The sequence below is a fragment of the Onychostoma macrolepis genome, chromosome 18, assembly GCF_012432095.1.
Source record: "Onychostoma macrolepis isolate SWU-2019 chromosome 18, ASM1243209v1, whole genome shotgun sequence".
In the NCBI taxonomy this organism is placed as follows: domain Eukaryota; kingdom Metazoa; phylum Chordata; class Actinopteri; order Cypriniformes; family Cyprinidae; genus Onychostoma; species Onychostoma macrolepis.
The window spans coordinates 67,348-79,558 of record NC_081172.1 but is presented as its reverse complement, the minus strand read 5'-3'; the positions used below and the strand labels follow the sequence as shown (position 1 = coordinate 79,558).

General features: G+C 39.7%; 1 protein-coding gene across 2 annotated transcripts; it reads left to right on the top strand.

Moving 5' to 3' along the window:
• The first annotated feature begins 251 nt into the window (after positions 1 to 251).
• Positions 252 to 9,647, top strand: bnc1 (basonuclin zinc finger protein 1). 2 transcript variants are annotated; one of them, XM_058751563.1, is made up of 5 exons: positions 252 to 437; positions 2,834 to 2,936; positions 3,815 to 4,050; positions 4,661 to 6,384; positions 6,641 to 9,647. In XM_058751563.1, the coding sequence occupies exons 1-5, from the start codon at positions 429 to 431 to the stop codon at positions 7,146 to 7,148; spliced, it is 2,580 nt and encodes an 859-aa protein (XP_058607546.1). In that variant the 5' UTR covers positions 252 to 428; the 3' UTR covers positions 7,149 to 9,647. The 2 variants fall into 2 exon arrangements, with proteins under 2 accessions (XP_058607546.1, XP_058607544.1); XM_058751561.1 differs by having other exon boundaries at positions 6,569 to 9,647.
• The last annotated feature ends 2,564 nt before the right edge of the window (positions 9,648 to 12,211 follow it).

Genomic DNA, 12,211 nt, shown 5'->3' with positions numbered 1-12,211 from the left:
AGACGCGTGTCATGCCCTCTTCCAGCCAGCTGTGAGGGGACTGGCCTGCCACCCAGTGGGGGAGGTGTGTGTGTGTGTGTGTGTGTGTGTGAGAGAGAGAGTGAGTGTGTGTGTGTGTGATAGAGAGAGAGAGAGATCTCCTAAGGTGAGAGGCAGAGAGTTCGACGGGTAGGAGGGTCTCATTCCACTCCCCAGCACCCAGTTCCAGCACACACTCATCCTGGACACGCTCACACACTTACACACTCACACGGGCCTGTGGACGTGCGCAGCGATTGTCGATTGCAGGAGAAAGTGTATGTTGTGTGGGTGAGTGTGACTGAACTGTGAGTGATGGATCTCTCGCAGTAGAAGGGAGAACTTGTACAGACAGGAGCTGCTGGAATGGCAAACTGCTCAGAAACACTGGAAACTTCAGTCTGACCAAAATGTCTGAGGTAAGAAGTTTAGTTTGAGTTTGAGTCTTTCTTAGAGAAATTAAATAAGAATAAAAGAGAATTGTGAGTTATGTGCATGCACTGTTACGGTGAGAAAAATATGCTTTTTAAAAGCTTGCTTATTTTGTGAGCTGTTCTGTAGTGTGTGAGTTTACTGGTGTGCGGGACAAAAACAGCTCAACTGTGCATGTAAATATGAACCTATTTATTAAGAGCCTTTTTTCATTAATAGAGCAATTTGCTAGCTAGATCTTTCAGGACAAACTCTATTGTGCTCTTCCAATGGGTGTGATGTGTCTTTACAAGTGTGCGAGTGTTTGTTGCTCGTCCACTGGAATGTAATTCAAGACAGGAGTAATTCTCTGCCATAATGTTTGTGTGTGGAACGCTTGTGAAAGACTAATGTGAAAGACATATTCATTATAGACAATCACCCAAAGATTTTTGTTGATGGGACACCAGGAGTCAAATTGTTCTTTTTTCAGCTGTAAGATATCCGGTCTCTGTCTTTGTGCTAATGATGACGAGTTAGTGTCCCAAAGTGGGACTAAGACCCCGATTCTGGGCGGGCAAACACAGTTAATGGCCTTGGGGCGTGAAAGCTTTGTGTGTGTGTGTGTGTGTGTGCTGACTTCATTAAGCTCATGTTGATCAGTCACTGTTGTTTGCTGCTACAGGCCTGTTTTGTGAGATCTGACAGTAAAACTCCTTCTGTTAGAGATTCACAGCTGCGCTTGTTTTCACCGTACGCTGCTGCTTTTCTCTCTTCATATAATTCCACATCTTTTTGTGGTCCCAGTAGAGCTGCTAACTTGTATGCTTTGTAAAACTAATATTTGTCTGATATTATATGATATTATGTTCTAAAACATATCAGTCATGATGTTACTTGGGACCTTTGTTTAAGTTCACAAATTGTACATTGCAAAACAATTGATTTAATAATCAATCATAAAGAGTACATTGTTATGATTTTTAAGAAATGTAATTATTTCTTAAAGATTAAAATCCAAAATAATATAATGTATCATTGCTGTTGTGTATTTCACGGTGCAGTCGCATCATCAGCAATAAAGCTGTATTATTCAACTATTGGTGAAAACATGAATTATCATGTTTGTGTGGAATGCCATGTAATACTAATAATACAATACAATACAAATACAAATTCTCACATGTATTTCATAAAACTTCAGAATTTACTGAAAACAGTAATGATAGAGCTTTGGAAAATGAACAGCACATAAGCCAGCATAAGTAAACATTTGTAAACAAATGTATTCAGAAATTAACCTCTCCAGAAGTTTCTTTGATGTAACCTAACGCATCAAAACATTATTTTAAAATATGTCCTGTGCTTTCTAGTGACTCTCCTGATGTAAATATGCACAGTACATTGTGAGATTTGTGCATTTTCAATGATCGGTCTCTCTTTCTTTTTGTGTGTACGTGCCGATGTCTTTCATAGTTACGGTTTGAGGAAAAATAGTTATGATGTGGTTCTATTGGCTGTTACCTTGTGTTACTGCAATATAGACTTGATCTGTTGATTTATGCTAGTGACTTTAATTAATATGAAATTACATTACCTCACTGTATGTTTTGTGACCAAAAGAACACTTTATATTATTTATTTATATTCTATCTATGTATGTAAAGTGAGGTCCAATCTAAAACACTAAAATGCTTACAATTTTATTTTTATAAGTACAAAATCATCATTAATAATAATCTGCATAACAGTAAAAAAAAAAAAAGTGAATTAAAAACTGGACATGGAATGAGTCTATATCTGGTGTCTCTCATTTGGTTTAATGACAGCAGCATTGGAGCTACGAAAAACTGATGATCAAGTTTATTCTCCAGCATGAGAAAAATCCAAAGACCATCTTGAGCTTAATATAAATACAGTGTGTGTGTGTGTATGTGTGTATAGATGCGTACACACACATGTTGGTATTTGTGGTTTACGGGGACTCTCCATAGCGTAATGGTTTTTATACTGTACAAACTGTATGTGCTATTGCCCTACACCAACCCTACACCTAAACCTACCCCTTACAGGAAACTTTGTGCATTTTTAGATTTTCAAAAAAAAAAAAAAAAAAACACCATTTAGTATGATTTTTTTAAGCCTGTTGAATTATGGGGACATAGGCAGTGTCCTCATAAACCACCTTCAAATTGCAATACCTCTGTCATACCCATGTCATTAAACTAATTTGTGTCCCCGTAAGCCACAAATACCAACCCACACACATACACACACACACAAACATATATATAAGTGAAAGTATGAAACTTTACATAATAGATAGAAAATGGGCTATTTGTGATAATTAAATGCGTGATCTGCATTGCAGTTCTATGACATTATTATTGTGTGCGTTTGACAGGCTATTTGCTGCACGGTGGTGAACTGCAACTGTGACAGTTTCAAACCTAGTAAACTGAGGCGGCGTCTCTGTGAGCACTGCAGGCATGGCTGGGTCGCCCATGGTGAGTCTCACATTCTAAACAATATTACATTTCACACAAACATTCACACAACTTCAGACCACATTTAACACTCTTGAATGTTGTCTGTTTCTCCTCTTTAATATTGTGGGGAAAAATGCTTACTAACCTTCTTTGTGCAGATTTAGATCTAATTTTCAAACTGGTTTCCATGACAATGTAATGCCTAAAATAACCATCAAAATTATGAGCTCAAATAATACACACCTTTTAACAGAATAATTGAAGTGCTTTTATAAAATCATAAGCTTCAATACCAAAATAAAAAAATATACATTTATTTCCATAGTAAATGCCTCCTTGTTTTTGAGTTTTTCTTAAAAGAAAATGCGGGACAGGTCAGATTTTTATTTATTTATATATATTTTTTTGTGTGGTGATAATCAACATTTTGCCACAAATGCTGTTGACTGAGCTTAACTTGTTTTGAACCTTAAATATTCCTTAAATTGGCATATTCTAATAATAATAATAATAATAAAGAAGAAATTTGTTATTTCTAAATTAATCTAAATTAATATTGCCTTTCTGACATTAAAGCTATTTGGTGTAATTTATAAATTGATGGCCAGTTTAGAGTTTAGAGAGTTTGTTGATGGCAATCATTTACAATATTGTCTGTAATTTCTCATTCACAAAAGCAAATAGATAAAAGCACACTTTTATTACAAGAAGAATTATTCTAAAATTTATAAGAATGCACACTTAAAGCCACAGTAAAACAACAACAACAAAAAAAACAAAAAACAAAAACAGATAGACAAATTCAGATGTGAATGACAGAAAAGCTTTCATGAAACATATAGAGATGCTTTGCTGATTTCTGCATGTAAACCGTTGCCTGTTTTGCTTAATTGCAGCTCTGAGTAAGCTGAAGGTTCATCACATGTACCAAGGAAGCCAGGTGGAGATTGTTCACTCCAATGTGGTATTTGATATCTGTAGTCTGATGCTTTATGGGACGCAGGCGATTCCAGTGCGTCTCAAGATCCTGTTGGACCGCCTATTCAGCGTTCTTAAGCAGGAGGAGGTTATTCAGATCCTAAATGCACTGGACTGGACTCTCCAGGACTACATCCGCGGTTACGTCCTGCAGGTGAGCTGCTGCCCATCTGATTCGGTCACTCGAACCTACTCACAGAAAAAACACATTTCAATTTGAGATGGATAATTACAGTTTTGTCACACTCTTCCTTGAAAATCCATTGGTGAGCCACCGAGGTTTCTTTCATTCTATTTGCTTATCAAGTATTCAGGTGCTTGAATTAAATTCATGGTAGTTTCTCTAGTGGAGAATGTAAAGTTAAAGCCTCTTCAGACCTCCAGATGAATGCTGTATGATGAAATATTTATTCTGGTTACAACATGAAGCTGCTGCATGACTTTCAAAGCCTGCTGGCACTCAAGAGTAATTACAGGCGGACTGAAAGACTTGCCCGACTCCCCTCTGATCTCTCCCCTCCCCTCCTACTTCGACAGGGAAACCCGCATCATCTAAATGAAGAAAAATTACGCTCCAGAACGAATCGCTCTGCTGCAGTAATTAGACCTCTCAAGTCCACATGCATTAGATGTATGGATGACTTGTTATTTAGTAACTCTGTCAATCTGTCAGAAGTTATGGAGTATTTTAAGACCCAAGTGTAGAGCATTTGTTAGTTTAGAATTTGTAATGCAAATGATATTCCTTGTGTGTATGTGTCTAGGATGTGGCCGGTAAGGTATTGGACCGCTGGGCCATAATGACCTTTGAAGAGGAGATTGTTACGCTGCAGCAGTTCCTGCGCTTCGGAGAGACCAAGTCCATCGTGGAGCTCATGGCGCTGCAGGATAAGGAGGGACAGGCAGTCGTAGTCCCAACCACAAGAACCAATTCTGACATCCGCAGTTTCATCGAAAGCAGTACGCAGCGGCCTGTGCGTCTGCCGGCTAAAGCCGAAGCACCTAGTTGCAGTAACGGACACCATTTTGAAACACTGGTTAACAGTATGGCCCTCATGCTGCCACTGCAACTGCTGAATTCTGTTCCGGCACCATTGCTGAGCTCCAGTAGCGATTCCAGCCACCAGGACGCACAGACGAGACACGAGACGTCAGATGTGAGCCTTGACGGCGCTCCGTTCGACACCGGCCCTGTGAGAGCAGAGATGCTGCTGGATGCTGAGTCTCCAAAGATGGAGTCGGAAGAGTTTAACGTGAGCGGAAACTCCTCCCCCTCCACACCTTGCACATCCTCCATCACTTCTGAAATCACACACATGTCTCCTGAGAACAAGGTGCGGTGTGCAGAGAAGAGTGGATCCTTGAAGAAGGGGCGCGTGTTCTGCAGCGCCTGTGAGAAGACCTTCTACGACAAAGGCACTCTGAAGATACACTACAATGCTGTTCATCTGAAGATCAAACACAAGTGCACCATCGAGGGCTGTAACATGGTCTTCAGCTCCTTACGCAGTCGGAACAGGCACAGTGCGAACCCAAACCCGCGGCTGCACATGCCCATGAACCGGAATAATCGTGACAAAGACCTGCGGGGCGGTCTGAGCCCGAGGCAGGAGGACGGAGCCGAGGGCGAGAAGCGAGACTTCAGTGCGATCTCAGAGAGTAGGACCATCTCAAGTTTCATCATCCGCAACTCAGAGCCCAAACTCCATGGCTCTTTATCCGGCATGAGCCAGAGCGGCATCCTCTTTCCCAATCTAAAGACTGTGCAGCCCGTGCTTCCCTTTTACCGGAGCCTGGTGACCCCAGCCGAGCTGGCTCATACGCCGGGCAGCCTGCCCTCTCTCCCACTTCTGTCTTCCTCTGTGCCTGTCAGCACCAGTCACATGCAAAGTGGCTCGGAGCCGGTGCCCAAGAAGAAGTCCAGAAAGTCCAGCATGCCCATAAAAATTGAGAAGGATGAGCTGGCAGCGGAGGGCGTGTCCGAGGAGGAGACTCCACCCCTCAGCCCCTACACAGACACAGAAAAGTGCGACATCAGCAGTATGGGGCACGAACCTGTGGACTGTGACATCCGATCCGGCCTCAACTCACAGGACACACAATGGGACAAACTAACTCAAGAGGACAGTCGTATGATCTTGCTGTCGTCTCCTTCTCTCTTTCACAATAAACAAAACAATGAGAAAGAAAGGGAGTCCTCAAAATGTGAAGAACCAGCATGCAGTTCACGGCCAGAGCAGCCCTGCGGCCACCGACCGGCCCATTTCACACACGGCAGTGAAAACTGTGCAGACGGCTGCAGCGACCCAGAGCCCATATGCCCAGATGATAAAGACGAGCAGGCGCACCCATGCGAGATCTGCAGTAAGACGTTTAAAAACCCTTACAGTGTCAAAATGCACTATCGAAACGTGCACTTAAAGGAGATGCACATGTGCACTGTGGATGGCTGCAACGCTGCTTTTCCGTCCCGTCGCAGCAGAGACAGGTAAGATGGGTAGGCTTGAGGGAAATAAATGCGTTACAGCAGGCAGTTTTTTAAAAGCACATGACAGTTTTTGTGTTGCTGTATTAGGACTAAGAGTTTGAGAATTGCTTTTATAGATGCAAAAAAATTAGAAACAAAAGCATGTCGGATTTGTCTTCAAACATTTTTGCTTTTAATTCTCTAGACACAGTGCAAACCTGAATCTGCACCACAGGCTGTTGACCAAAGATCATTCAGGAACATCTTCTCTCCGCAGAGAGAATCCAGACCTCCCTCAGAAAGAGCCCCTCAGCCAGATGTCTGTCATCCTCAAAGAGAGTCACCGTACGGGCCTCGTCTTCCCCATGAGTAAATCACTGGAGAGAGCATCTGAGCCGGTAGAGGGCGCTGTGGAGAATGAGGCGGTGCTGGACCTGAGCACCAGAGGAAGCGCCCAGTCCTGGGACTCAGACGTGGGCAGTGAGGAAGGGCTCCCTCTAGAGGACAGTGACGAGAGCTGCGACGGAGCGGCCGCATCTCCGCCTTGCCTCAGTCAGCAGACGAATGGCTCTTCGCCCATCACCTGCCATCTCTGTCAGAAAGTTTACAGCAACAAAGGCACATTCAGGGCTCATTACAAAACAGTGCACCTTCGCCTTCTTCACAAGTGCAAAGTTCCAGGGTGTGACACTACGTTCTCCTCTGTTCGGAGTCGTAACAGACACAGTCAGAATCCAAATCTACACCGCAACCTTGCGATGAATACCTCCCTTAATCAAGAGTAGGGCACACACTCAGAGCCATATTCTCCTAAATATACATAGTCAAAGATTTACTCCTAACTCCTAATCCGGGTTCAAAAGCACTCCGCTCTTTGTACTGCACAATCAAGCACAACTGGAAGGACACAATCATATTTATAAAAACCCGATGTCGTTTACCTTTTTAATGTTGAGATAAGTTTTTCATCTCTAATGTAATATCTACTTGACAAACGTTCCTTATATTTATTGATTTTTAAGAGCGGGACAGAAAGATGCCTAGAAATGACTGAAGAAATGACAGAGCAAAAGATTGAAGAGACAGAGGTGCTCTCCAGATGAGAAAGCACATACAGAATCATTTTAAGAACCTTAAAACAATCAGTGCTGTTATACAGTATGTTAAGTCTCTCATTCATTATCCAAAGCCCCATAACAATCATGTCTTGTTTTCCTTCTCTGCACTTATTCATTGAGGGGACACATCCCTCCTCAGCATGAGACAGAGACAGAACATTGATACAGAGTCTACACTAGATGAGAGAGTGACTGTTAGAAAGAGCGAGCGAGCAAGCACTACTGAGTGTTGGTGAGAAAGTGATGAGGAGCACGAGCCGTTTATAGGTGCAGGACTCACGTTATCATGTGCTGCAGTGAATTTTCTGCTAGTATATTTGTGTTTGCTTGCTGTTCAGATTTGTTTTATTACAAAAGATTCAGTGAAGTTGATAGATTGTGTTGCTGTTCCAATCAATATGCTCTTTAATGAGGCTGTTGTGTTCCTGTTGAGTAAGCTGTTGTGTGTAAATTTTATTTTTAGGGGCCAAGCACTGGCAGTGTTTGTTCATTGTCATATTCTTGTGTCGTGGGAGTCCCTAGCCAAAGTTCAGTCTTCACTTTTCAACCATGCAGCTTAGTAACAAATGTTTGTGATAACGTCCATTTGGCAGGATTCTTTGTCTTCACACTCTCTTCTTGTTGTTAAATCGGTCTCGTTTTCCTGGTTATTTAAGTTTGAACCCTTCTCGTCTCAGTCGTTTTTACAATTAGTACATTAAATCATTTTAATTGAGTTGAGTTTAATGTTAAATTGAGTTGACTTGTAACTGCTGTTGTCGTGCTTGGCCCCTTCATTGCTGCTTGCAGCTATATTGCTATAGTTGTTATTCATGTGGAGACCAAAGATTCTTAATCCAGGATGGTATAAATCGGCATAAACAACAGGAGCATCAGACTGCACACATGGACACGCACATATGAAAGATTCAGTCAAGATTCAGTTTTATAACACATTTTCATCAGTTAAATGTGATGTTGCTGTACAATGAGTTTAATATCAGTACAGTCAAAGGACTGTACCAGCGAAGGCTTAGGCTGAGGACAACAGATGAGGACATACTGATACGAATCAAAGCTGAACGAATCAAGTCTTACACTGGCTCCCACAAGCACACACAAACCTGTGGACATTTATTCCTTTAATTTTGTTTTATGTGTAAAATCTTTTGTAACCTGCCCTCCTCCCCTCCACCATAAGTGTATGCTGAAATGTGATAAGAAGGGTTATCAGGATTATAATACCAATCTAATCCACAATCATTTATTTGTGTTCAATAAAATCATTTTTGTGTGTTAATAAACAGTTATTTAAAAATACCAGTAAATGCTTACCGTTATACATAAACATAGTTAAGCAAGCAGGGGGAGGAAATGAAATCTACCTTTTTTTTCTTTGTTCTTTTCCGAGCTAAGTGTGATTTGTAATGACATTCACAAATTCAAGTTTGACAAGATCTGTATTTCTTAGCAGGAGGAAAATAAGCCTGACATCAGACAAGATCTCTGATTTTCAGACACTCGAGAAGATGCTGTGACCTTGTTAACTACACATTTATTTATTTTGCAAACTTTTTCAACACAACAAGTTTTGTTTTGTGTGTGTGTTTGTCATTTGCACAGCTTGCACTGGGTTCACTCAGATATGAAATACCTGTGACTAGGCTCAGACTACAGGACATAAACAACAGACAGTGTGTAAATTAAATGAAGTCTAAAAAAAAAGAAATACATCTATGGCATAGAATGTAGAATCGTGTCTAGCCACATGCCATCTCTCAGTCCAACATGCACATTCCTTCGAATTTGATGAGGAACTGGAAAAAAGCTGAAGTTCATTTATGTGTGTTTTGACTGTAGCTCTTCAGAATGTGATTGTGGATCATGAGTCTGACACGCAAATGAACAGAACTTCTGTTCTCAGCACAAATGTCACATCAGGTGAAGTTGTTACATGCTTTAAAAGTTATAAAAGTGCACGATTGATTAATTACAATATTTTAGGCCAAAATAATCACTATCTTCTGGGATTTCCCACCTGACTTGTGTAACTGATGTATGTGCATTGCGTGAAGTAATTTGTATCTTACTTTATCAATTTATTTTTCTTTTTATGTAAAAAAATATTACAAAGTCTGAATTCTGTTGTTAATATATATATCTTTATTGTTTACCATTTACTTGGTATTTACGCCACCAAATGACACTTTGGTACATAGTTATCTGGCTCCATCTTGTGGCTCTTGTCATACTGAATTTGGTCAGGTTGTTTGAACAGTGGGTTCTAATCCACACACAAGACAGCATGAGTTTATGGCTTATGTTTATGGTTTGAAGAAACAACTATCCTTCCCAGGAATATTACTTCTGTCAAAGAAGTTAAAGCTTTGATTCTGAGCTGGTGAAATGGAGCTCAGAGTTACGCAGTTCAGAAATGTGTGTGAGCTGATTGTTTTTGGTTCACCCCCTTCTAATGAACAGGTTTGACTACTTTAGTCATTTCCATGGGTACAAGTCTTAATGTTTAAGCATATAATGATATTCTAGGAAATTGTGTGCTTCTAATTTAAAACAACAGTTTGGACAGGACCCTTTTCTATTCTAACATGACAATGCATCTGTGTATAAGGCAAGGTTCAAAAAGAAATTATTGATTTAGACCAATGACTTGTACATACACTATATGGACAAACGTATTGGGACACCCCCTTCTTTAGAACAGAAAAAGGCACTTCCAAAACTGTGGCAACAAAGATGGAAACATAATTAATGTATTTAAAAATTGTATTTCCATATCTGTTTTGGAAGTGTCATTGGTGTTTGGTAAAGAGTTTTTGGCTCAAGATCTGGATTTAAAGTCACACCAGAGGTGTTCAACTTGGATTAGGACTTGGCTTCTTCCACACTGACTAAATCAATCATTTCTTTTTGAACCTTGCCTTATACACAGAGGCATTGTCATGTTAGAATAGAAAAGGGTCCTGTCCAAACTCTTGCTTTGAATCCAGACCTGGTCCACACTAGGACCGTAATTCATTGCGGTATGTGGGCCAAGCAAAAGTTGATTGTGTGGGCCGAAGCTGGGCCAGAGAAAAATTGCTATGTGGGATCTGAGGTCCTGTATGACCATACCTGTATGATCATAGCTGGCCCTATACGCTGGACCAGATGGGTTCCACATGTCAGCTTCAACAAAACCATAACCAAGTCACTTGATACACACCCCTCCCAGATGGATAGTCACAACAACGACAATATTCTGAACAAATATTTAATCATGTTTAATCAGCAAACCAAGTTGTATGAATCTCACACCTAACATACAGCATTATGGTTAGTTTGCACTTAAACAAACTATAAAAAACAAAACATGCTTATTTGTTTTGCTTGGTCAGTGTGTTCACCCTGTTGGAGTATGGCAGTGTGAATTGGCTTTTAGGTTCTTTGGAAAACAAAACAAAAACAGTTTATATATATATATATATATATATATATATATATATATATATATATATATATATATATATATATATATATATATATATATATTTATTTATTTATTTATTTATTTATTTTTTTTTTATGTTTACGCAATTAACATAAAATTATTAAATGAGGTACTTTCTCTATTTTTGCAATATTCAAGTGTTCATGTCCCTGAATAATATCTGCATGCACCTAAGTCTGAAGAGTACACATAATATATAGTAGACAGCAATCCTTGTGAGTGAGAAGTCTGGTGTGGAGGTTGGATCTGGAACTGACTTCTGTCCAGGTTATTCGTCTTCACGAACTGCCCTGAAATACAATTTAATCAAAAAATGTAGTGTGAGGCTCTTACATTCTCAATGGTAATTTTGGCCTCGGTGGTGAAGTGTGCAGAAAATTCTGCCTGACTGAAATTTAGTCTGCGGTGAACAGTCTTCAAGAGTGCAAATAATATTTTAAGTTTTAAGTACCTTTCAGGCTCGCGTGAGGTATCCACAAGCAACAAAGTCTGTTTGAACAAAAACTTCACTACATTTAAAGTTTAGAAAATAATATACATAAAAACCATTACAGTTTGAAGTGAGGTACGTTCACAGTACTCTGGTTCTGTCTTACCGTTATTAATTTTAATTTCAAAGATATTTTTTTATTATCATCTGTGTCTTTTTTCGAATTGTGATGGACCCCTCTGTAGGTTGTTGTGTATGAAGTGTCCTCAGTGCAGAGTTAAACAAGATGGCCTTGTAGGACATACAGTAAATATTTGATATTTATTTGACTTTTTAAAAAAATATTTGACAAACTTTTGAATGTTTGAGGTTTTACTTACTAGTCAGATGGTTCATAGCGCCTTGGAGATGTTCTACGACAGGAGATCTGCCCCAGCTCTGCAGCACGGCCATCAGCATGGAAGAATATAGGAACAATGTCACACAGCCAACAATATGTAGCATACAATGTCAGGTTTATTATAAATAAACAAACTACAGTAGAGGTGAAATGCAGAAAAGATAAATAATAATATACCAAAAAAATTAAAAAATAAAATAAACAGTAACACTATTTTAGGGTCTCTTAACCCTTAAAGACCTTGAACATTTTTGGGGCACCTGACACGCCTGTACTTTTCTTTGTTTTTTCAGACCTATTCTAGCAGTCAGCATTAAGTGCCATATATCATTGAAACTTCAAGTTCTCCTGTTCATAGTCTTGCTAATTTAAAGTCCCAATTTTCCATTTGTTTTCTCTAAGAATTAATGAAT